This window comes from Mauremys reevesii, linkage group 22, assembly GCF_016161935.1.
Source record: "Mauremys reevesii isolate NIE-2019 linkage group 22, ASM1616193v1, whole genome shotgun sequence".
NCBI classification, from domain to species: domain Eukaryota; kingdom Metazoa; phylum Chordata; order Testudines; family Geoemydidae; genus Mauremys; species Mauremys reevesii.
The window spans coordinates 6,143,848-6,164,719 of NC_052644.1; the positions used below are offsets into that span (position 1 = coordinate 6,143,848).

The 20,872-nt window shown below is 59.9% G+C and overlaps 1 protein-coding gene across 3 annotated transcripts; it reads right to left on the bottom strand.

Annotated features, from left to right (window-relative positions):
• Positions 1-1,450: 1,450 nt before the first annotated feature.
• FBXO46 (F-box protein 46) lies at positions 1,451-20,560 on the bottom strand. 3 transcript variants are annotated; one of them, XM_039510975.1, is made up of 2 exons: positions 20,451-20,560; positions 1,451-5,515 (listed from the first exon to the last, which is right to left on the bottom strand). In XM_039510975.1, exon 2 carries the CDS (start codon positions 5,428-5,430, stop codon positions 3,442-3,444), a length of 1,989 nt encoding a protein of 662 aa, XP_039366909.1. In that variant the 5' UTR covers positions 5,431-5,515; positions 20,451-20,560; the 3' UTR covers positions 1,451-3,441. The 3 variants fall into 3 exon arrangements, with proteins under 3 accessions (XP_039366909.1, XP_039366910.1, XP_039366908.1); XM_039510976.1 differs by lacking the exon at positions 20,451-20,560 and adding an exon at positions 16,365-16,431; XM_039510974.1 differs by lacking the exon at positions 20,451-20,560 and adding an exon at positions 12,117-12,394.
• Positions 20,561-20,872: the final 312 nt, after the last annotated feature.

A 20,872-nucleotide genomic window follows, 5' to 3' on the forward strand; every position in this document is an offset into this window, starting at 1 on the left:
TCCTGGCTAACAGCCATTTATGGACTTAGCCACCATGAATTTATCCAGTTCCCTTTTAAACATTGTTCTAGTCCTAGCCTTTACAACCTCCTCAGGCAAGGAGTTCCACAAGTTGACTGTGCGCTGTGTGAAGAAGAACTTCCTTTTATTTGTTTTAAACCTGCTGCCTATTAATTTCATTTGGTGACCCCTAGTTCTTGTATTATGGGAATAAGTAAATAACTTTTCCTTATCCACTTTCTCCACATCACTCATGATTTTATATACCTCTATCATGTCCTCCCTTAGTCTCCTCTTTTCCAAGCTGAAGAGTCCTAGCCTCTTTAATCTTTCCTCGTATGGGACCCTCTCCAAACCCCTAATCATTTTAGTTGCCCTTTTCTGAACCTTTTCTAGTGCCAGTATATCTTTTTTGAGGTGAGACCACATCTGTACACAGTATTCGAGATGTGGGCGTACCATGGATTTATATAAGGGCAATAATATATTCTCAGTCTTATTCTCTATCCCCTTTTTAATGATTCCTAACATCCTGTTTGCTTTTTTGACCGCCTCTGCACACTGCGTGGACATCTTCAGAGAACTATCCACGATGACGCCAAGATCTTTTTCCTGACTCGTAGCTAAATTAGCCCCCATCATGTTGTATGTATAGTTGGGGTTATTTTTTCCAATGTGCATTACTTTACATTTATCCACATTCAATTTCATTTGCCATTTTGTTGCCCAATCATTTAGTTTTGTGAGATCTTTTTGAAGTTCTTCACAATCTGCTTTGGTCTTAACTACCTTGAGTAGTTTAGTATCATCTGCAAACTTTGCCACCTCATTGTTCACCCCTTTCTCCAGATCATTTATGAATAAATTGAATAAATTTACTCCCATGAGGCGCTGCAGCAGGCCAGCCACGTTGCAATATTTCTGCTTTCCCCCAGGAGTCCCAAATTTCCCACAGCCAATTTATGACCAAAACAATTTTTTTTCATTCTTATCAAAATTTCCCCACCAGTTTGCCTCTTGCATCTCACTTTAGTTCTTCAAATGGCACCGCAGCTCCAGCTGCTCCTCCCAAGTGACCCATGGGGAAGTGAGGCAGCTGCTGCCTGAGTTTGCAGAGAGCCTGAAATAATAGTTCAGATGGCCGGACTGCCCGCTTCATTTCAACGGGAGCTGCCTCCGACACAACGCTGAACGCCGCTAACCCTTTCATGCACGGAAGGAGCGCGCTTGGAAGAGCTATCCTAGGAAAAGGTCGGCATTAAGATGGTGAATGCATTACCAGCCTTTAATGCCACACGGCTGTGTGGTGAGGGGACATGAATCATGTTATTTTGGAGGGGGGAGCCAGCAAAGTGGAGGAGGCAATTTCTCTAACTTCCAAAAGCCCCTTTTTGCCAGGGGATGGAACAAGGGCAAAAAAAAATTAAAAAAAAAAAAATCACCCCCGGAGTCAGTTTTTCTGCTGTTTAATTTGTTTTCCACTCAACAGTCATTTGAAATGTCACACATGCACAGAGACAGGCGTATAAATACCAGGCGGAGCTGTGCCCGTGCTGGGGGATCCGGAACCGGATCGGCACCTGGGGACCAGAGCACCACGGGCCAACGGCCTCCTTAGGGCAGGGTGTGGGGGGGATGCAAATGGACCCGACACGGAGGGCAGGGAACGGCCCCCTCATTTCAGACCACGACACTAGCTGGGAATTGAGGTGCAGCCGTTGGCCGCATGAGCCCAGCGACACAAGAACGGGCGCCGGCCCCACCGTGCTCGTGCGTAAGCCAAGAGACCAGGGCTAGGATTTCAAGGCAACTTGTGGTGGGGGAGGAGGGGGGAGAGAGGATAAGTTTTGTGGGTTCAAATGAAAAGGCTGCAAAAAGGAGGAACGGTCAGCAGCTGGGGGAGAAGCCCCCCCTCCCCGGACCCTGCTGAGGGGAGCCCGGCCCCCGGCTGGATGGAGCTGGAACAATGAGGGGATAAGGCCGTGTGTAGGGGGAGGGGATCAGGACCCCAGGGGGCAAAGAGGCAGGTGAAAGGCCGCTCTGGCTGCTAGCCCCAGTTCCAGGCACAGGGGGGAGGCTGAGGGCCAGCCCCCCAGCTGGCACGTCAGGCGGCATCAGTGAAGCCAACAGGCCCAAGCCGACTCACTCCAGCTGTGGGGCTGGCCCGGTGGTTACAGAAACGCCCCCCCTCCCCTGGCCCTGGGCCGCTCCGGCCTGTGGGGAGGGGACAGCCGGGTTCCTTTGCCCACCGGTCCATACAGGGGTTCGAGTTACAGAACTGGACCCCAAAGAGCCAGTGAAACCGGCCAGGCTGGGGCCGACCCCCACTGACAACCCCCCCTCCCCCAAGCAACGTGGCTAGAAGAAAAGGAGAGGGTCCAGCCGATGGCTGGAGGGAGGCCAGCAGCCACCACCCCCTCTCGCCGAGAACCCAGGCGTCCCAGCAGCTCGGCAAAGTCAACTGGTGGCCAACCCACGGTCACGGCAAACTGCCAATCGCTCTGGAGAGGCTGCCGCATGTAGGCAAGGATGGGGACGAAGGGGGCTCTCTCTTTGGGGGGGGCCATCAGGGAGGGATGGGGCTCTCCCCCACCCCCAGCTCCCTTGCTGCTGTGACCCACTGGCTGGCTCTGAGCCCCAGGAAGCCGGGGGTGGGGGTGGCCGGCCTCGGCTTGACGGGTTCTACCAAGCAGCGGTGGGCCCGCCTCTCTCTCTCTCTCCCCCCGGAGGCTGATTTCTTGCCCCCGATATGTGTTCATACGAGCGGCTCGGATTGGAAACGGGACCCCCAGCCGACGTGACGCTCGCCGTGCCAGCCTGCGGGGCCGGGAGCAGAGCGCCCTCTCTTGGAGAGGCTAATCACTGATTTCACCGGGTGCGGTGCCCCCGAACGAGGGCGTGGCAGGAGTGGGGGTTTCACAGCTTCAGACGGCAGAGCCTGGCTCCCATCACGTGCTCCCTCCGGTCGCCGGGGGCTGCCACGTGCCCGCTGGCAGGACAGAGCTGGGCTGAGGGGAGCTCTGCTCCGGCACCGGGGGCCGGGGAAGGAGATTGGGGGTGAATCCACCGATGATAACCTAACAGTGCTCACCAAGCAGGTAGGAGCGGCGGATGGGAGGGGCTGGACACAAGGATAGGCAGCTGGCAGGAGAATTCACAGCCGCTCCCCCCGGAGCCAAGGAGCTGCAACTTCAGGGCACAGCAAGGACCCCCTGCCCGAGGCAGGCGGGTGGGGCTGGAGGCTGGAGCGGCTGGGGGAGGAGGCGATCTGGCCCCGGCCCTGTATAGCTTTGCAGGTGGGCGAGTCAATTTCTTTTGGGATGGGCTGCAGCCGAGATCAGCACCAGCCAGCCAGGCAAACAAACCAAACCACACACACGCACACACACGCACACGCACGAGACCTCGTGGGCTCCCGCCCCGGCGCCCGTCCGCCCCACCTCACCTCCCGTCCTCCCGCCTGGCCGCTCGGTCCCTCAGCATGTCGCAGGGCAGCACCCAGTTGTTGTCGTGCAGCCCCACCCGGCAGCCCGGCGTGTCCTTGTCCGTGCGCCGGCAGCACATCCAGTAGGAGCGTCCGTAAGGCAAGTCGTGGTGGTAGGGCTTGGGGTGCCAGCGGCACAGAGACACGTCCCCCTTCTCGTAGTGCTTCTTGCACTGCTTGCAGGGGTCGTCGCGGTACAGCGGGTCCCTGTTCCAGCGGGAGTCCGTGGCCTGCACGCCGAACGTCTCGATGATGGATTTGAAGTAGTGGCAGGTGCATTTCAAGGCGGCCAGCGACTGGGTGGGGAGGTAACTGAAGATCTTCACCATGATGTGCTCGGGGAGCAGCAGCATGTACTGGCGGGGCTCCAGCAGGCGCTGGATCTTGAAGCGGATCTCCAGGAAGTCGTGGGAGACGTGCCGGTAGAGGCGGCACAGCGAGGTGTCCGAGGCCGCCGGCTCCAGCCCGGGCCCATCCGGCCACTCTGTGCCCCCCTCGCCATTGTTCTTGCTGTCCAGGAGGGAGCCGGCAGCCTCCCGGGTGTCCTCGGGCCGGGAGGCCTGGGCGTGAAGGAAGAAAAGCTGGCCGGGGGGTGGATCCTCGCAGGCAGAGCACAGCCCGTCCGGGGTGGGAGTCCCCACCGTCAGACACACCGTCTCCTCCTTCATGTTCTTGGTGCTGTCCTTGCCGAAGAAGACGCACTGATCCACCACGCCCGTCACCACCACATCCACATGGAAGCCGGCCACGCAGTCCCGGGGCGTTGCCGCTGCCCCCCCCAGCTTCTCCCCGGCCCTGCCTTCGGGGCCGGCATCCACCTTGCCCGGCAAGGCCTGGCTCTCGCCGCAGCTCATCTCCAAATCGGGCGGCTCGCTGGCCCCGTCGCCCTTGGGCGCGGCACTGGACAGCAGGAAGTCCACATTGTTGGGCAGGGAGTCGCGGGAGGGGCTGATCAGCTGGTAGAGGTCGCAGGTGATCTTGTCCTTGGTATGGGCGCCGGAGCCGGCGGCGGAGCCCCCGGTGCTGCAGCTCATGAACATGCAATTGGGGCGGGCGCCGGAGCCCCCCTCGGGGGGCGAGCGGGGGTCCCGGCTGCTGGAGATGCGGAAGGCGATGCGCACCTCGCCGGGGCTATGCTGGGAGTTGGCCACGCACTCGGCCGCCTCGGGGCACAGCCCGTTCTGCCGCAGGACGCTCCGCTCCTCCTGCTGCGACTCGAAATGGGCCACCGCCTCCGCCACCCGGCGGCAGTCCTGGCCCCCCCCTCCGCCCGCCCCTTTCTTCTCCCCGTCCGCCGGCTCCTGCTCCGCGGAGAGGAACACCACGGGGGAGGCCGGGGCCGCAGGCGCCCCCCCGGGGCAAGGCCGCGAGTAGCCCTGCAGAGCCAGCGCCGTCCGCTGCTCCACCAGGGCCACCATCTCGGCCACGGAGAGCAGGTCCGTGTCGCCGCCCGGCTCGGCGGGGGCCTCCGGGCACAGGTACACGTCCTCCGCCTCCTTGCTGCCGTCCTTGTCCTTCCCCAGGCATGGCTTGGCCTTGCTGGGGTCATGCGAGCGCCGCCGGCGCTTGGCCTTGGAGCTGTCGCTCCCCCATTTGCCCTTGACCTTCATGGTGCTGGCGCGGCTGCTGCTGCTGCACTGGTGGGCCACGAAGAAGGCGATTTTCTCCTTGGTGTTGCCGGGCTTGATGACGTACCAGGTGTCCAGCAGCACCCGGCCCTCCTCCCCCTGGCTGGAGCTGGGGGAGAGCAGGGGAGGCGGCGGGGCCGGGGCGGGCGGGGTGTTCTCGGAGCAGGCCTCCCCGCTGTCCTCCCCCTCCTTGGTTCTGCAGGCGAAGTCCCCAAAGGGCTTCTTCACCGGGCTGCCGCCGCACGGCTTGTTCTGGGAGTAGGTGCCGAAGGGCCGTGGGCACCACAGCTGGATGTGCGAGAAGGTGTTCTGGTCCATCCCGGGCTCATGGCACAGGCGGTGCCCCCCCTAGCTCATGGCGCTCTGGTGCCGGACGCCGAGATCTTCACCGGCTCGGAGCCACCTGGGGAAAGGGAGAGACACACGGATCAGCAAGGCCGGATGGAAACGAATCCGTCTGCCAGCCTGGGAACCAGCCCGGGGGTTCGCCCACCCCAGGCTCCAGGACTTAGGAGTACGAGCCAGCCCACAACTAATGCCACATGGCCCCCACCGCAGCCAACCGGCAGGAAGGGAGACCGACGTGTCCTGGCCCAGCACCAAACCCATTTCCCCGCCCCGGCTGCCCATAGCCCCTGGCTTCCCCCACAGTGCAGGTCTCTACTGTCAGCGCAAGTTTCTGTAAGGGGAGGGGGGCGGCACTGGGGATCATCCCCTTTCGAGAGGCGGCTATGATGGAACAATCACGCGAGGGGAAGGGGGTCGGGGGCTTCCATTCGCCCAATCTCCTGAGACGAGGAGGAGGGGGCAGGCGGCCAAATGGAAAGGCAGCACGTTCCTAAGGGGTCAGAGGGAACAGATGTTCTCGCGGTGTGCCGGGAGCCTGCGGAACTCTCTGCCACAGGACAATGTGAAGGCCAAGAGAAAAACAGGATTGGTTGCTACCATGGGGGAAAACCAGTGCCCAGAGCTAGAACAGCAAATCCTAGAACCCTAATCGTCGGGAGCTTGGGACGGAACCTGAAGCCTTGAGGAGAAGAGGGATCTGTGGGGCAGGGAAGCCTGGGCTGCCCCCAATGAGTTTTTTGCACCTTCCTCAGCAGCAGCTTATCCTGGGGGACACATCGGGGGAGGCGGGGGTTGGGACTTATCGGGGGACGCATTAATTTTAACCCACATGAACATCAATACGATCTTCAAGAGAGTCTTCATGGGAAGCTCCTGACTTCTGTGAACAGACACGACGCCTGGAGGACGGGCACAAGCGCACGTAGGGGGAATGATCCATGCAGCAGGCACATGGAGGAAGCCCAGGTTTCCGGCTGCGGGACCTGCTGCAGGGGCCAGCCTGCCTCGCGGGCATGAGAGCTGGCAGAGCGCAGGCGGTGGCTGCAGTCTGAGAGCCTGCAGATTCTGGAGTGCGAGCCACGGGGCGCCTGCGCCTAGGCTGGCGGGGTCTTTCTGCGGCCGTTGGGGGGCAGAGCTCAGGGGAGCTGGTGGGAAAACCTGCAGCTGGCTGGCCACATGGGGACGCACCAGCTACTGTGAGATTTCTGCCTCTCCCAGGGAGAGAGACCTCGACTCTCGCGGTCCCGAGTCGGTGAGGCAGGACGGAAACCGATCGCGCCGCAGCGTCTCGGGAAACCTCGCTCCCACCCCATCCCCGGCCTTCTCCGAGCGCAACCTGCTGCAGCGCGCAAAACCCAACTCCCCGCCACCCACCCTGGCCCAGCGCGCCAGCCAGGGGGTGCCCCAGGCTCGATCCTGCCTTCCCGGTGTCATGCCCGATTCGTCCCGAGGCTCCGGACTGCAGCTCGGCGGGTCAGAGTCCGGGGGCCGCCTGGCAGCGCTAAGAGAATGGGCCACATGCACCCCTCTGTCTCAAGCTCTCCCGCCTCCCTCTGCTGACTCTCACCACCGTCCCCGTTCTATCACGGCCACTCTCTCGCTGTCCCAGGCTGGGTGAGGAACAGGACACGCCTCTGCCATGCTCTGCCACTGCTCCAGCACGGGGGGCTGCCAGGGCTCCCCATACGCAGCTGGGAGTGGGCGGATCCACTCCATCATCGTTTGGGTGGCTCAGCCCGACCCCCAGCAGCCATCGCGAGCTCCCCCGGCAGCACGGTCACTAACTGACCCCTCGTCGCCCGGGCCACCCCCTTTCGGGCACAGAGGGCAGGAAATTCACTAACAAAGAGCTCTTTGTGCCCTACCGAGCACCAGGGGAGCAGCTGGCATGGCCTGCCCCTCTCCCACGCCGTATCCGGACCCCTGGGGCAGCTGGTCCGTACGAACCAGCGCGGCCCGGGAGCACTCAGACAGGTGATGGGCACAAGCACACAGCACCACGTCGAGATCGCCCCCCCCCCCGTGCCCGTTTCCCAGTGGGCCATGGCACACGATGCCCACCCTTCCTCTGTCTGCGGGGCTGTCTCCTGGCACTAGGACAAGGAACGCACAAAACAGGACTGGGAGCCAGCAACCCTCGCAGCCCACGTTACCGTAACGAAGCTCCCTTGCAATGAGCACTTTGCAGGGATTACCAGCTAGGCCTACCCCACACATGCTGCCCGCCCCATCTGCCTGCGCTATGGGGCCTTTCATCCTCCACAAGTCCCTGTGGCGCCTCTCAGGTCAAGTCCTGCTCTTGGTTACATGTAATACCCATCCCCACTGAAATGCAGCCACCTCTGGGGCAGAACATGGGAGCTGTTTAACAGCACACAGCCACAGGTGGGACAGGAAGTGAAGTATCCCCTATCAAACTGAAATGGCAGGACAAGCTCCCGGAGGCACTAGTCTGAATTTTGCACAGACACTGACTGGGGTTAACCCTTCCACTTCACACAAAAAGTGCAATGGATTTTTCTTTTAAACGGCCAAAGTCTCAGTTTTAGGTATTATCAGAAAGACGGTGCCTCCGGCAGCACGGCACCGGCACCGGCACCGGGGTGAGCCCGAACTGCCAGGGGAGAGCCCCCTACTGAGCCCACGTCCCGCTCCTTGCAGCACAGCGCCCCCTAGGGCTGGCACTGGGGTCAGCACCGAGTGCCAGGGGAGAGCCCCCTACTGAGCACGTCCCGCTCCTTGCAGCACAGCGCCCCCTAGCACCACGCTGGGGCACTGGGGTCAGCCCTGACTGCCGGGGAGAGCACCAGCCGCCATCTCCTCCCCACGGACTAACCAGACTAGCTTGTGACCCCCGCTCTGGGGTCAAGAGGCCAGCCGGGCTGAGGCAGGAATTCAAGCCCCCACGAGAGCGTACCCCAAATCTCATGCCCACAGTCTGCCCTTGGAGAAGCACCAAGGGGCTCAGGTCCAGAGTCTGCCCCCACCGACCCCAAGGCCTGGGGCTGCACCAGGGGCTCATGCCCACAGCCTGCACCCCCCCCCCACCTGGAGGCATTCAGGTATGGACGGCTGCATCCCTTCCTCTGCAGCCTAAAGCCCCCGGGGAGGCAGGACAGAATCACAGGCCACGCCCTCAAGGGAGGACAGGCTACGGGACCCCTTCCCTGATGCCACCTCTTCCCATTTAGCCACGACTGAGCACAGCACAGCCAGGGACCCCTTGCTAGAGACGACAGCCTGGCACAGACACCCCCACCCCCCAGGACTGTGGTTAGGGGCTGGCCCCCTGCAAGCAACACCAGACAAGAGCGCTGGCCCAGCGCCTGCTATGTGCCAGTCTGAGGCTGCCCATTGCTGGGCCGGGTTCTTCTCGGAGTCGATGCTGCTCCCTACACACCCAGAGGAGTAAGTCACTCGCTCCCAGCAAGCGCAGCCACAGCCCAGCACCCTCCACAAGGGAAGGGAGACAGTGACTTCATGGCAGAGCCGGTAGAACCCAAGAGTCCGGACACCCAGCCCCCACCCCCACAACTAACCACTAGGCCCCACTCCCCTTCCAGAGCCAAGAACGCAGGAGTCCTGGCTCCCAGACCCCACAGCTCTAACCACTAAGCACCACTTCCCCCATCCCAGAGCCAAAAACAGAACCCTGGAGTCCTGACTCCCAAGTCCCTTGTTCAGCCACAATCTCCCCCACCCCCGTTTCCAAATGCTGTGGAAAGAACGGGGTGAGTTATCCTCCGACCTGATGGTATCTTCATTTGACAAAATACAATATGAGGGGGGAACTAGGAGTTAAGGGCTCGGGACACCCAAAGCTGCCCGCTGGGCCTGATCTGTCCATGCATGGCGGGAGGTCTCCAGGCCATAGATGGGGTGAGGTGCTTTGACCCATCAGAACCAACTGGCTCTTTCAGGACCTGTAGGGGAGCCAGAGCGGAGACGGTTTGGAGACGGATTCTGGTCCCGGGGCTGCATCGAGTCTCACTTATCCCAGACACGGTCGCAGAAGAGATCTGCACACTGACCAAACGCCCGCATCCGAGGCAGCTGCCCGTCCGTTGGGACGAGTTCCTGGGAGACAGACTGGACAAAGAACCCGCTCCCTGGGCCAGCGGGGCTAGAGACGCACAGAAGAATTCATCAGACCAGGAGCCCATCTACCCTGGTATCCCGTCTCCAAGAGTGGCCAGCACCGGCTGCTTTGCAGGGAGGTGCAAGAACCCCCCAGTGGACAAGTATGGAATAGCTGGCCCCGGAAAGTTTCCTCCTTCCACCAACCCATCAGTTCATTGTCTGAGGCACCAGATCTTAGATCCCTCCAAAACTTATACCTATATCCTACCAAATCTATCTGTAGGCAGCGCCGTTATCCACATAAACGCCCCCCAATCCTTGTCTGGAGCCATCTGAACACTTGGCTTCAACAGGATCATGTGGCAATGAGTTCCACAAGCTCATCGGGCAGAACCCAAACTCCTTTCATTACACATTCAGTTTCACTCTCCTGCCCCTGCTGAGGAGGGGTGGGAGTGGGGAAAGAAACCTGCATTTGACACTCAGTCTCACCCCACAGGCTGGGGACACTGCCGGAGCCGGGAGCCAAAGCTCTGCTGAGTAGCCGTCTCCACCCGTAAGCTCAGGTGGATCAAGAGGTAGCAGCCAGGAGCCCTCACAGGACAGGAGCCTGGGCCAGTCAAAGGAAGGTGACTAAAAGCCAGGATTTGAGGACTCAGACGGGCTTACAAGAAAGGAAACGTAATGCAAAAAAAAAGAAAAAACCTCAGTGTCAACGTGACACTTAAGTGGCAAATCTGAACACGCGGGAGCCGGGAAAGGCACCAGCCCCGGCTTCCTTGACCACTCAGCCGCATGGCACGTCCGAAGCACTCAGAGAGGGCCAGTCAAACTCCTCCCTCTGCGGTGGGTTACAGAGACCCAGCCTGTCACAGGGGTGTGTGTGTGTAAATCCACGCAGCATTGACAGCCACGGGCATGGGCCCAAGAGGCAGGCCGGGGGGCCAGCAAGGAGCCTGATCTGCCACTGGCATTAAAAGAGGGAGACGTCAGAGGGGCATTTAAATGCAAGAGCTGGGGAGCCAACGGGGCAGCTGGAGCATCCCACCAACATCCCAGGCCAGGCAGACTACTCCAGCGGATGGGGCCCAGGACTCCAGGGTTCCATTCCTAGCTTTGCCCTGGCACCATGTGAGACTCTTAGCATGTCGCTGCCCCTCCGTGCCTCAGTTTCTCCATCTGTAAAATGGGGACATCAGGCCTTTGGAGCGGTAAGGCACAGTGGCTCTAGGTACTGTTATGCTGAGGGCCCACAGCCCATGCCCACCCCAGCAATGGAAGTCCACGGGACGCACTGGCCAGAGCAGCATGCAAGCCGGCCTTCCACTGGGCCCTGGAGGGAGCATGGCCGGCTGCGCCCTCTGGATCACGGACAGGTGCTGCCATAACCAATCAGAGCAGCGGAGAAAGGCACCGAGTCCTGCGCACGGTCACGGCCAGCACCAGGCGCTCCCAGAAAGCGGAGCAGAGAACGTGCAATGACCAGCCCACGGCGGCAGTCTCTGCCTAACCCGGGGTAGGGCAGGGCTGGCTTTGCCTGGGGAGTCGGGGGACGAGATCCCCTAGCTAACCAGCCTGCAGCTATCCCTATGTGCAGCTGAGCGGCTGATTGTTTGACTCCTACAGGTGGGACGGGAGCACAAAGTGCCCCACAGGATCCCCAGGTGGGCTCCCCCACCCCCATTCCTGCAGCCAGCCAGCCCTGCTGGGGCAGGTTTGACTCCCACCTTCAGGCGTTATTTTAACCATGCACAGAGCAGCATGATCCTGATGGACAGACCCCAAACCTGCCCCCTAAGAGCTTATCTGCTGGGCCCTTTCATCCACATCACCCTAAAACTGGGCAGGTGCCATGCTGCTGGCCTGAGAGTGGTTTGGGGGTGGGGGGTGAGGGTACCACTCGGGCCCCCCTCAGACCTTGCCCGAATTCCCCCTCGCCTCTCCCAAGCTGACTTGCTTTTCGAGCTCAGAGGGGCGAGTTCTTGCACCTGACCCAGGGGGGAACCCAGGGTCTCCATTTGGGGCATCCCTCCCCTAAGAGGAGGGACGCATTTCCCCTCCACTTCCGCTGGTTCTGGAGCAGATTGGGGTGTTTTTTTTGGAGGTCCCATTTGAAGTTAAATCTCTGGTAATCAAAGCCAGAATTTGGGAAGAACCCAACCCCAAGGATCAGGCCCATGCCACAGATCCAGCGGACCCAGCCCCCGGCGCTGGGGGCAGGTGGATAACGCAGGGCGCTGGGAGTCCTGGCTGCTCTGCCCCCAGCTCCCTCCCCGGGGCAACCTTGGGCAAGTCACTTAGTCGCCCCGTGCCTCAGTTTCCCCCCCCCCGACCAGTAGAATGGGGCTAATCCTCCTTCCGGGGCGGGGGAGGGAGCTGCGCCCCCTCGGCACACCGGGCCCGGGCCGGGGGAGGCTCGGCACGGGGCAGGAAGTGGCGAGTTACCAGCCCGGCGTGTGCTCCGCGAGGCGGCCCCCCCGGGGAGGGTTCACAGCCCGAGGCTCGCCCCCAACACACGCGCCGGGCGGCCAAGCCCCAGCGCCCCCTCCCAGCCCCGCGGGGCCCCGCCGCCTTACCCGAGCCCCCAAGGCGGGGTCCGATCCGCCCGCTCCCTGCTGGGGCCCGGCCAGCCACAGGTTGCAGCGCAGCCTCCGCAGGGGCGGGGGGGGGATCCGCACCGGAGCCACCCTGGGCTGGGCGGTCCCGGCATCTGCCCCCCCCAGGGCCCCCGAGCTCCAGCTGCCGGGGCCTCCTGGTCCTTAAAGGGGCCGCGCCCCCATTACTCGGGCCCGCCGGTCCCTACAATACAATAGGGGCCTTTGATCCCGACCCCCTCCCCCTGCTCCAGCCATTTGTTGACAGACATATGCATGGAGCTGGCAGCCAATCAGAAGGCCGAGTTTGGGGCATGCCCATATATGGATGACAGCAGAACCTCAGCCTACCCAGGGGCTTCCCGGTTAGGGAGCGTGGAGCTGTTCCCCAGCCCGGCCGCGGGCGCAGGGCGAGGCCGGGCTGCTGGGGGGGGTGAGAGATTATCCCAATGGCTGAACACATGGAGAACCCAGCGCCGACGCCCCCTCCTTGGAGGCACAGATTGCCCTGCAAACACCCGCCCTGCCAGGGAGGGGTCCGCATGCCCCCCTCTGGCTTCGGGCAAAGCCTCCCCTGGAAAGCTGGGGGCCTTCTCTCTTCATGGTCCACACGCGACCTGATGCCGCAACGTCTGCCTGACTCTGCAGACAGCGTGGGAGCATGGCAAGGTGTGGTCCGCCCACCCAGCACTTGCACCCTGGCCCAGCGCACGTTCATTGTAGCTGGGAAGGCCGCTCGGATCACCCAGCCTGACCTCCTGCATAACCCAGAGCAGAGAACGTACCCAGAGGATAATAATTCCTGGGGAACTAGAAATAGACACATCCCAGCTGCTGGAAAGACTCCAAGCAACGGAGAATCCTCCAGCCCGTTATCCTGGCGGCGTGCTGGGGCGTCCGCCTTCCCCTACCAGGCCTTTCTGCGGCAGCAGACACACTCCTTGGCCTCAGGGCTGACGCCACCTTTGCACTGCTTATGCTCATGCTACATCCACGTGGAGCTAGATCCACTGCCTTAGCCCCCTAAATCTCGGCTGTACTGCGATATCTGTCAGCGCTGGACTCTCCGGCGCACACCCAGCTCCCCTCGTCCTGCAACCACCATCCCACCCATGCACAGAGGGAGCCCGGATTAGAACCCTGGTCCTTTCGTTCTATAAACACTTGACCTCCTGGAGCCGGCAGCAGTAAGATCTCCTTTTCCCTCTCTAGGGGAGGCCTCCAAAGGGCCACACATAAGCCCCCGGTGGGATTACACAGTCTCTGTCCATCAGACCGATCCCGCCAATGAGGCCGTACAGAAACGGCAGAGCCGGAGGTAGGACGTACCCTGAACAAGGAGGATTCCAGGCCTCCATGCCTGTCTTAATTGTATCCCTCTGCCCATGTCTGGGCACATCTCTGAGGCTCCAAAGAAGCCCCTGCTTGCCTGGCCGATGAAGGGGCCGCGGAAGAGCCGCAGCCAGGCCGGCCTGGCTGGAGAGATGTTGGTGGACATGGATCTTTGCCTGGTTTCAGTCCTGGTCAGTCTGGGACTTTGGGGTCCCTCTCTGGGCATCTTTCTATTGGCAACTCGCCCGAAGAGGGCCCAGACCGCGAGCAGGTCCGGGGCACATGCTGCCCCTGGAGCTGTTCAACAGCTCTGTGGAAGGGGAAGATGCTGGCGGTTTGGGGGAAGACAAAGATACACAAGGAAAGGAGGAGGAGCAGGTCAATTACAGCCTGAACACCAGCTCTCGCCTTGCAGAGAATTGCCACCTGAACCCCTCCACCGCCCAGCCAATGCCTCTAGAGAAACCTCTGCCATGGCAGCCAGAATTCGTCATCCTCACAGCCCAGCTCGGAGGCCCCAGGTCCCCCAGCACGTCCGTGGCCGAGCCAGGATTAGAGCCAGTGCCTTCTCCTCCTGAGATCCTCGCTATTCCGGTAGCACCCCGTTGTGGTGGATCAGCTCCCCAGCTGTTACAAAGAGTCCGTGCCCCAGAGCCTCACTGTGTAGGTATCACACGTCCGCCTGTTTGCCAAGAGGGGCTAGTCAGGAAAAAATCTGAACAGGATGCAAACAAAGCCCTAGGAGACATCTCCACTCGCTCCCACACACGACACCCCCTGGGCCGGCTTCCGCCGGTCCAACATCCCCTCTTCCCTTCACTGGTTTTCTTTCTCTCTCCAAGTTCAATTCAAAGTTACCCTGAATTTTCACTGCTCTGGGGGCTTCCTCCATCCCCAACTCTCCTCCCAGCTGGGTTTGCTCCTGGGCCATTGAGACGGAAGCCGAGAAGCAGCTAGGGCTGGAGAGGAAAGCAGGTGATGGAGGCAAGATGGTCCCAGGTGAGCCTAGTGTAGACGCAATATTCTGGACCCCCAAGGTTATGATGAGGAGTGAGATCTCAGCAGGGCAAGGACTGGGCCAGTGAATTCTGTGGCGCCCCTTTACGCCAAGCTGGTGCCATCTGCTTTCTCCCTTGCCTTTAGATGCCTCCTGAGCGTTTCACTTCTGCAAAAGAGTTGCCAATTTGAGACGTTCCCTTGCCTCCCTGCACTGATTGACAAGCTGCATTTAAAGAGACAGCAGCCCCTGGTACACAGGCAACCCTACTGCCATCTGCTCAGGCAGCTCAGGGAGGGGTGTCCGGGATGCCTGAGAGGAGAAGGCTCCATAGGTCTAAGAATTGAAACACTTCCACCCCCAAAAGACCTTGCAAGGGCAGAGCCGACTCCCTAAGCTTCCGAGTACGAAGGGGGATTTACCAGCCCTGCTCTGCACCCCCGGCTCCTCGCCCACCACTCCGGCTGGTCCCAGCATGTCCACAGCTGGCTACCGCCACCTGTAGCCAGCTGCATAGTTAGATCAGACAGGAAGCTGCCTGAGCATCCCAGCTCTGCTCTCGAACTCAGCCCAGCCCCCCCCCCCCCCCCCCAAGTTCCAGCAATCAATGAATTTCCAGCGTGCCCATTGCTGCAGCGTCGCGCTGCTTCTCCGGAGCTGGGCCCCCGGCGGGAAGTGGGCTCCCGGCTCTAGGAAAGCAGCAGATGCCGCGTGAGAGGGGTAGCGCTTTCTGCTCCAGCCCTAGAACAGTGCTCATGGTTTGCTGGGTTTTCAAAGCCTTGGTCGCGCGGCCACCTCTCCTCAACCCAAATCCAGCCGTTCAGACGACCCACCCCGGGACAAGTCGGATGCTGAGATGAAGAGGGTGTTTTAAGTACCAGATGGAGGGATAGCGTCATGCCCCTTGCAATCAGGCCTGACGCTTCAAAGCAAAGGGATCCTCTCTCTCCCCACTCAGTATCTCAGCCGGCCCGACTGCACAACAGCGACAAAGCGACACCTCCTCGCACAAGATCATCTTAGCCCAGAGTTTTGATTAGCCTCAATCCCAGCCACACCTACGGGAGCGTCTGACTCTGCTGAACCTGGGCTGGTCTTGTGAGGCTCAGCAGAGGCCTTTCCTCGCCAGGTGACAACTGTTTTATAGCCAGGGCGTAGGTAGGAATTTGACATTTACAAACTCCCACCCATTTGACGCAGGCATCCGCAGGCCCCATCAGCTCCCCAGGCACCGAGCGCAGAGGGGTGGTGGAAAGCTGGCGATCAAAAATGGTAACCCCAGGGCATATCTCTGAGCATGCTTAACGCAGCATGTGTCATTCACCTATGGAACTCACTGCAGCAGGGTATTACCGAAGCAAAGAACTCAGAAAGGGATTACGCATTTAAGGGTAAGGAAAGCATCTACTAGGATGAAAGTCACAAGGGCTACTGAACCTCGAGTACCAGCGTATTTACCAAACACTTTGATCTAGCTCAGGTATTTCCAGGGAGCCCTTCAACGCCAGTTTTTTGAGGGCAGGAAGGAGGGTATCCCCATCTCCAGTCGGTGACAGTGGTACAGTGCTATCTGACTGGTCAGCTGAATAGTGGGGGAGCAGGGGTTTACCTCTTCCTGAACCAATTAGGACAGGCTACTGCTGGACTCAGGACTGAACTGGAACAGACCAAGGGTGCAGCGAGCCCAGTGGCCCACCTGCTGCAGTAGCAGAAGAGGTCAAAAGGACATCTAGGTGCAGAAATGTCCCGAGAAACGAACTCACAAGCTCGACTCTCAGCTCCGGGAGAGCATGTGGGACCCAGAACTCCTGGGTTCCACTCCCAGCCACGGCATCGACTTGAGCAAGCCCCTTCCCCCCTCCCTGAACCTCAGTTTCCCCATCCATAAAAGGGGATAATACCTGCCTTGCAGGAGGCTGGCCAGGCCCAGCTGATGAGTATTTGCAGCAAAGGTCCTGACGCAGAGCAAACGCTGGTTGCTATTTGGTCAGGCTCCTTCCTCCAACTGAGGAGCGGGTTCCTCTTTCGGGCCAGCACTTCCCCAGAGCTTTTCTGGGCAACACATTAGCACCAGCGTGCCTTCCTCCTTCCAGCTAACCTCATGACCCCAGGCCAAAGCAGAGCGTTAGCGCACGTACGGACCCCGCCTCCAGTAAGAGAACCTGCTTCCCGCTAGGAAACGCCCTCCCATCATCCAGCCTGAGCGCCTCAGGGCTCAGGCAGAAGGCAGCACCTTCGCCTAGTCTCAAACACAAGCTGGGTTCCAGGAACATTTCAAGCGCTTTTGATTTGTTTGGGTAAGGCCTACACAACCCAGTCACGCTTCGGGGGCAGCACCCGCCTCTCACACCCCAGCCCGATGGATGAAGCAGGGACACACACACAAGAGTCGAATTTCCCTGTTCGCATGGAGTGGGGTGGAGGAACGGTTTATGGCATTTCTAGCCTGCTGATTCTTGTTTAAGCTCATAGGCTGTGCCATTACTGAGGTATCTGAGCGGCTCAGATGAGTTGACCACCATGTCCCAAGCTGAATGAACGCTGAGGCCAAGATGCAGCTTAGCCTGGCGTAATGCTGTTACCAGGCTCACCTCCCAGTTGTTACACTGGGCTTCTTTCCTTTCGCCTCCTTGCCTGCTGCCCCGAGGATTCCCCAGCCCCACCAAACGTGGCTACCCCACTTTGGACCCTGGCGCTCCACTTCATCCCACCCTTGTCAATACACTACTAAGCATTGGGTGGTGTTTTTTCAGGCAAAGTGCTTCAGGAGGTAAGACGACGGGGGTCTCCGTTATACAGATGAGAGAAATCGATGAGCAGAAATTACATGACATTGCCTCGGCGGCAGAAGAATAGAAAGAACCCAAGCGTCCCGCTCTAACCACTGCACCACACTGCCTCTGCTCCATTTCACACTCCCCACTCCAACAGTTTAAAGACCACTTGTTTGGGGGATGGACTATACGTACTCGCAGGTTAGAGGGGGCGGTGCAGCACCAAACAAGGGATGACAGAAGCCGGAGGGGCCATGTTTGTTGTGGACACACGGGCAGGAAGCTGAGAGGGAAGGGAGGGAGGGTTGCCGGAAGTGGAGGCGGCCATGTTGGTTATGGGCGCATGGCCAGGAAGCTGAGGTCAGTACCCAGACTCCCAGGATTTATAGAATCACTGTACAGTTACTGAGAAACAACCATACAACTGTTATGCAAATCAGACCTCCACAGCCAATCAGTGCTCAGGAAATTGCTCATCTGGTGTACATCCCCTCCAATTGGCTGAGAGTATGTCTACACTGATAACACTGCACCAATGCAGCTTGTTTCATAGAATATCAGGTTTGGAAGGGACCTCAGGAGATCATCCAGTCCAGTGGTCCCCAACCTTTTCTTTGCCGGACGACGAGCCAGCGAGGACCGTGGCCAGCGGACAAGCATCCGCCGAAATGCCGCCGAGAAGCGGCAACATCAAGAGGTGTCGCCGCCGAAATGCCGTCCCAGTAGCATCATCGGCGGCGATGCCTCTTGGTGACGCCGCTTTTTGGCAGATGCTTGTCTGCCAGCCAGTACGCGGGCCCACATAGATGCCCCGGCAGGCACCATGGCACCCGCGGGCACCGCGTTGGGGACCACTGATTTAGTCCAACCTCCTGCTCAAAGCAAGAACAATCCCCAATTAAATCATCCAGCCAATTTTTGCCCCTTATCCCTAAATGGCCCCCTTAAGGGTTGAACTCACAACCCTGGGTTTAGCAGGCCAATGCTCAAACCACTGAGCTACCCCTCCCCCTGAAGACGCTATTACGCCGACAGGAGAGAGCTCTCCCATCGGCACAGTTAATCCACCTCCCCGAGAAGCAGTAGCTATGTCGGTGGGAGAAGGTCTCCCATCAGCATAGTGCTGTCTACATAGGGGGTTATGGTCAATAGAATTACATGGCTCAAGGGTGTGGGTTTTTCAGACCCCGAGTGATATAGTTATACTGACATAGGTCTGTAGTGTAGATCTGGCCAGAGGCAAATTCAGTGCCAGTATCCGCCATAATCCACCCATCATCCCTTTCTTAGCTACTGTGGGGCAAATGAACACCCTGCCACAGCTTCATTTACAGAGAAACAGCAGCTGCCACAGCTCCGCACAGCCCCACGCTCGGTCCTACTCAGATCCCCAGCCTCGGAGCGACAGGGCTGCTGACCGCACCATGCTCAGCACAGTCCACAGCTCACAGCCATGACACCCCTTTGGGGAGCCTGCCCACCTTTGCAGCCCTGTCTCGTGAAGATCGGTTTCAAACTACCTAGGACAGCTTCGGCGTAGGACGAGAAGTGAGTTTGATCACACCTGAGCCATTCCCGTTCCGGGCCTGCACCTTGCAATAGCTCCGAGCAGGGCCGGTTCCAGGCACCGGCCCAGCAAGCAGGTGCTTGGAGCGGCCAACGGAGAGGGGCGGCACGTCCGGCTCTTTGGCGGCGAGTCCCTCAGTCCCTCTCGGAGCGAAGGACCTGCCGCCGAATTGCCGCCGAAGACTGAAGCGGCACCGGTGGAGCTGATCGCGATCGCTTTTTTTTCTTTTTCCTGCTTTGGACGGCAAAAACCCTGGAGCCGGCCCTGGCTCCGAGTGCTTTGCCCAGCCCTAGTTTTAAAGGCCCCACATGGGGAGAGGCCGCTGCAGCCAGATACATCTGATGGGTGAGAAGCTTCCCCTGATACTCAGCCTAAATTTCCTTTAACCCCCTTACCACTCGTTATACCCATCTGTAACAGCCTCAATTAGTCCTCTCCCTGCTTGGGCATTTCTGGGCTTCATTTGTAATCCCACCTTGTTATTTAGCACTTTTCCTGAGTAAATCTCAAACTGTTTTACAGAAGACGTCAGAATCATTTGCCCTGTTTTACAGACGGGAAACCGAGGCACCTAGAGGGCAGTGACTTGGCCTAACGTCATCAAGCAGGACAGTGTCAGAGCCAGGAAAAGGTATCCTGATTCTCACCCCAGTGCTCTCTCCACGAGGCCCCATTGCCCTCCACCCCCGATCCTGCAAGGAACTCTCTGCCAGTAGACCCCTTCATCCGCATGGAGCTGTAGGCAAGACTGAGTCTTAGTCTTCATTTAGCCAAGCTAAATATTTGATTACCAGCGTCGCTGCCCCGTACGTATGTCGATCCTTTCAGCTCCCTGTGGCTGAATTTCCTCCAATCTGTTAATAGCTTTCTGGTAATGAGGTGCCCAGAGCAGAACAAAGGATCCCAGGTGAGGTCTCCCCAGAGCTGTACAGTGGGGGGCTGCCCTGCAATAGGAGGGCTCCCTGGGTGCCACTTCCCAACTGGATCTTTGTTATTAATCATGATGCTTAGTAGGGTCCTATCTAAAGACCAACCAAGAACAGGGCCCCATTGGACAAGGCCCTTGCCCCAAAATGCTTACAACTGAACCAGACCAGACAGAGAAACCCCCCACCAGCAGGAAACCACTTGCCAACGAGCAGGGACCACGGGAGGTTCCGGTTTCTGGACCCACAAGCCCCCACCACACTGTGCATTACTGATGGAAACCAGTGATCGGGTGATTCGGGGGTGAGATGGGGCTTGCAGGCCACGAAGGAAGCACCAGCTCGGTGGGGCCTTGCCAGGGGATGCTCAGTGAGCGACGCACACATAAGGGTGAAGTCCTTGTAACACACCGTCAAAAGTCAGACCCTCCCCTCCCCACCCCATCCCCCTCCCCTCTGCCCCAGATCCCCCTGCCCAATTCGTCCCTTCAGACACCCCATAGCTCCATGAGCCCCCACCACCCCCAAACCCCTGCCCTGCCTGCCCTCCCCCTCCACCACCCCCTTGACCCTCCCCCACAGCCCCATGAGCCCCCACCCCAACAGCCTATAACCCCTGCCCTCCCCACCCTCACAGCCCCATCCCCTGTCTGCCCCTCCCCCACCCTCACAGCCCCATCCCCTATATCCACAGACCCCTCCTCGCTCCCCATCTCTTACCCCTGGACAGGGGCCAGGCGCGCTGCCCCCTCCCCCAGCAGCAACCCCTCCGCCTCCCAACGCTTCCGGGTTGCATTGCGCAGGCGCCCCCAGGGTCCGCACGCACAGGGGTTCCCAGAGCGTCCGCCGCCCCCGCACTGCATCCTGGGGGCTGTAGTCTCTGGTCTAGCCGGGACAGGGGCATCCTGGGGGCTGTAGTGTCTGGTCTGGCCAGGGCAGGGGCGTTCTGGGGGCTGTAGTCTCTGGTCTGGCCGGGACAGGGGCGTTCTGGGGGCTGTAGTCTCTGGTCTGGCCGGGACAGGGGCGTTCTGGGGGCTGTAGTCTCTGGTCTGTCCAGGTCAGGGGCATCCTGGGGGCTGTAGTCTCTGGGCTGTCCAGGGCAGGGGCATTCTGGGGGCTGTAGTCTCTGGTCTGTCCGGGGC

Coding starts and splice junctions, on each gene's coding strand:
- FBXO46 (XM_039510975.1), bottom strand. CDS start 5,430: ATGGACCAGAACACCTTCTCGCACATCCAGCTGTGGTGCCCACGGCCC.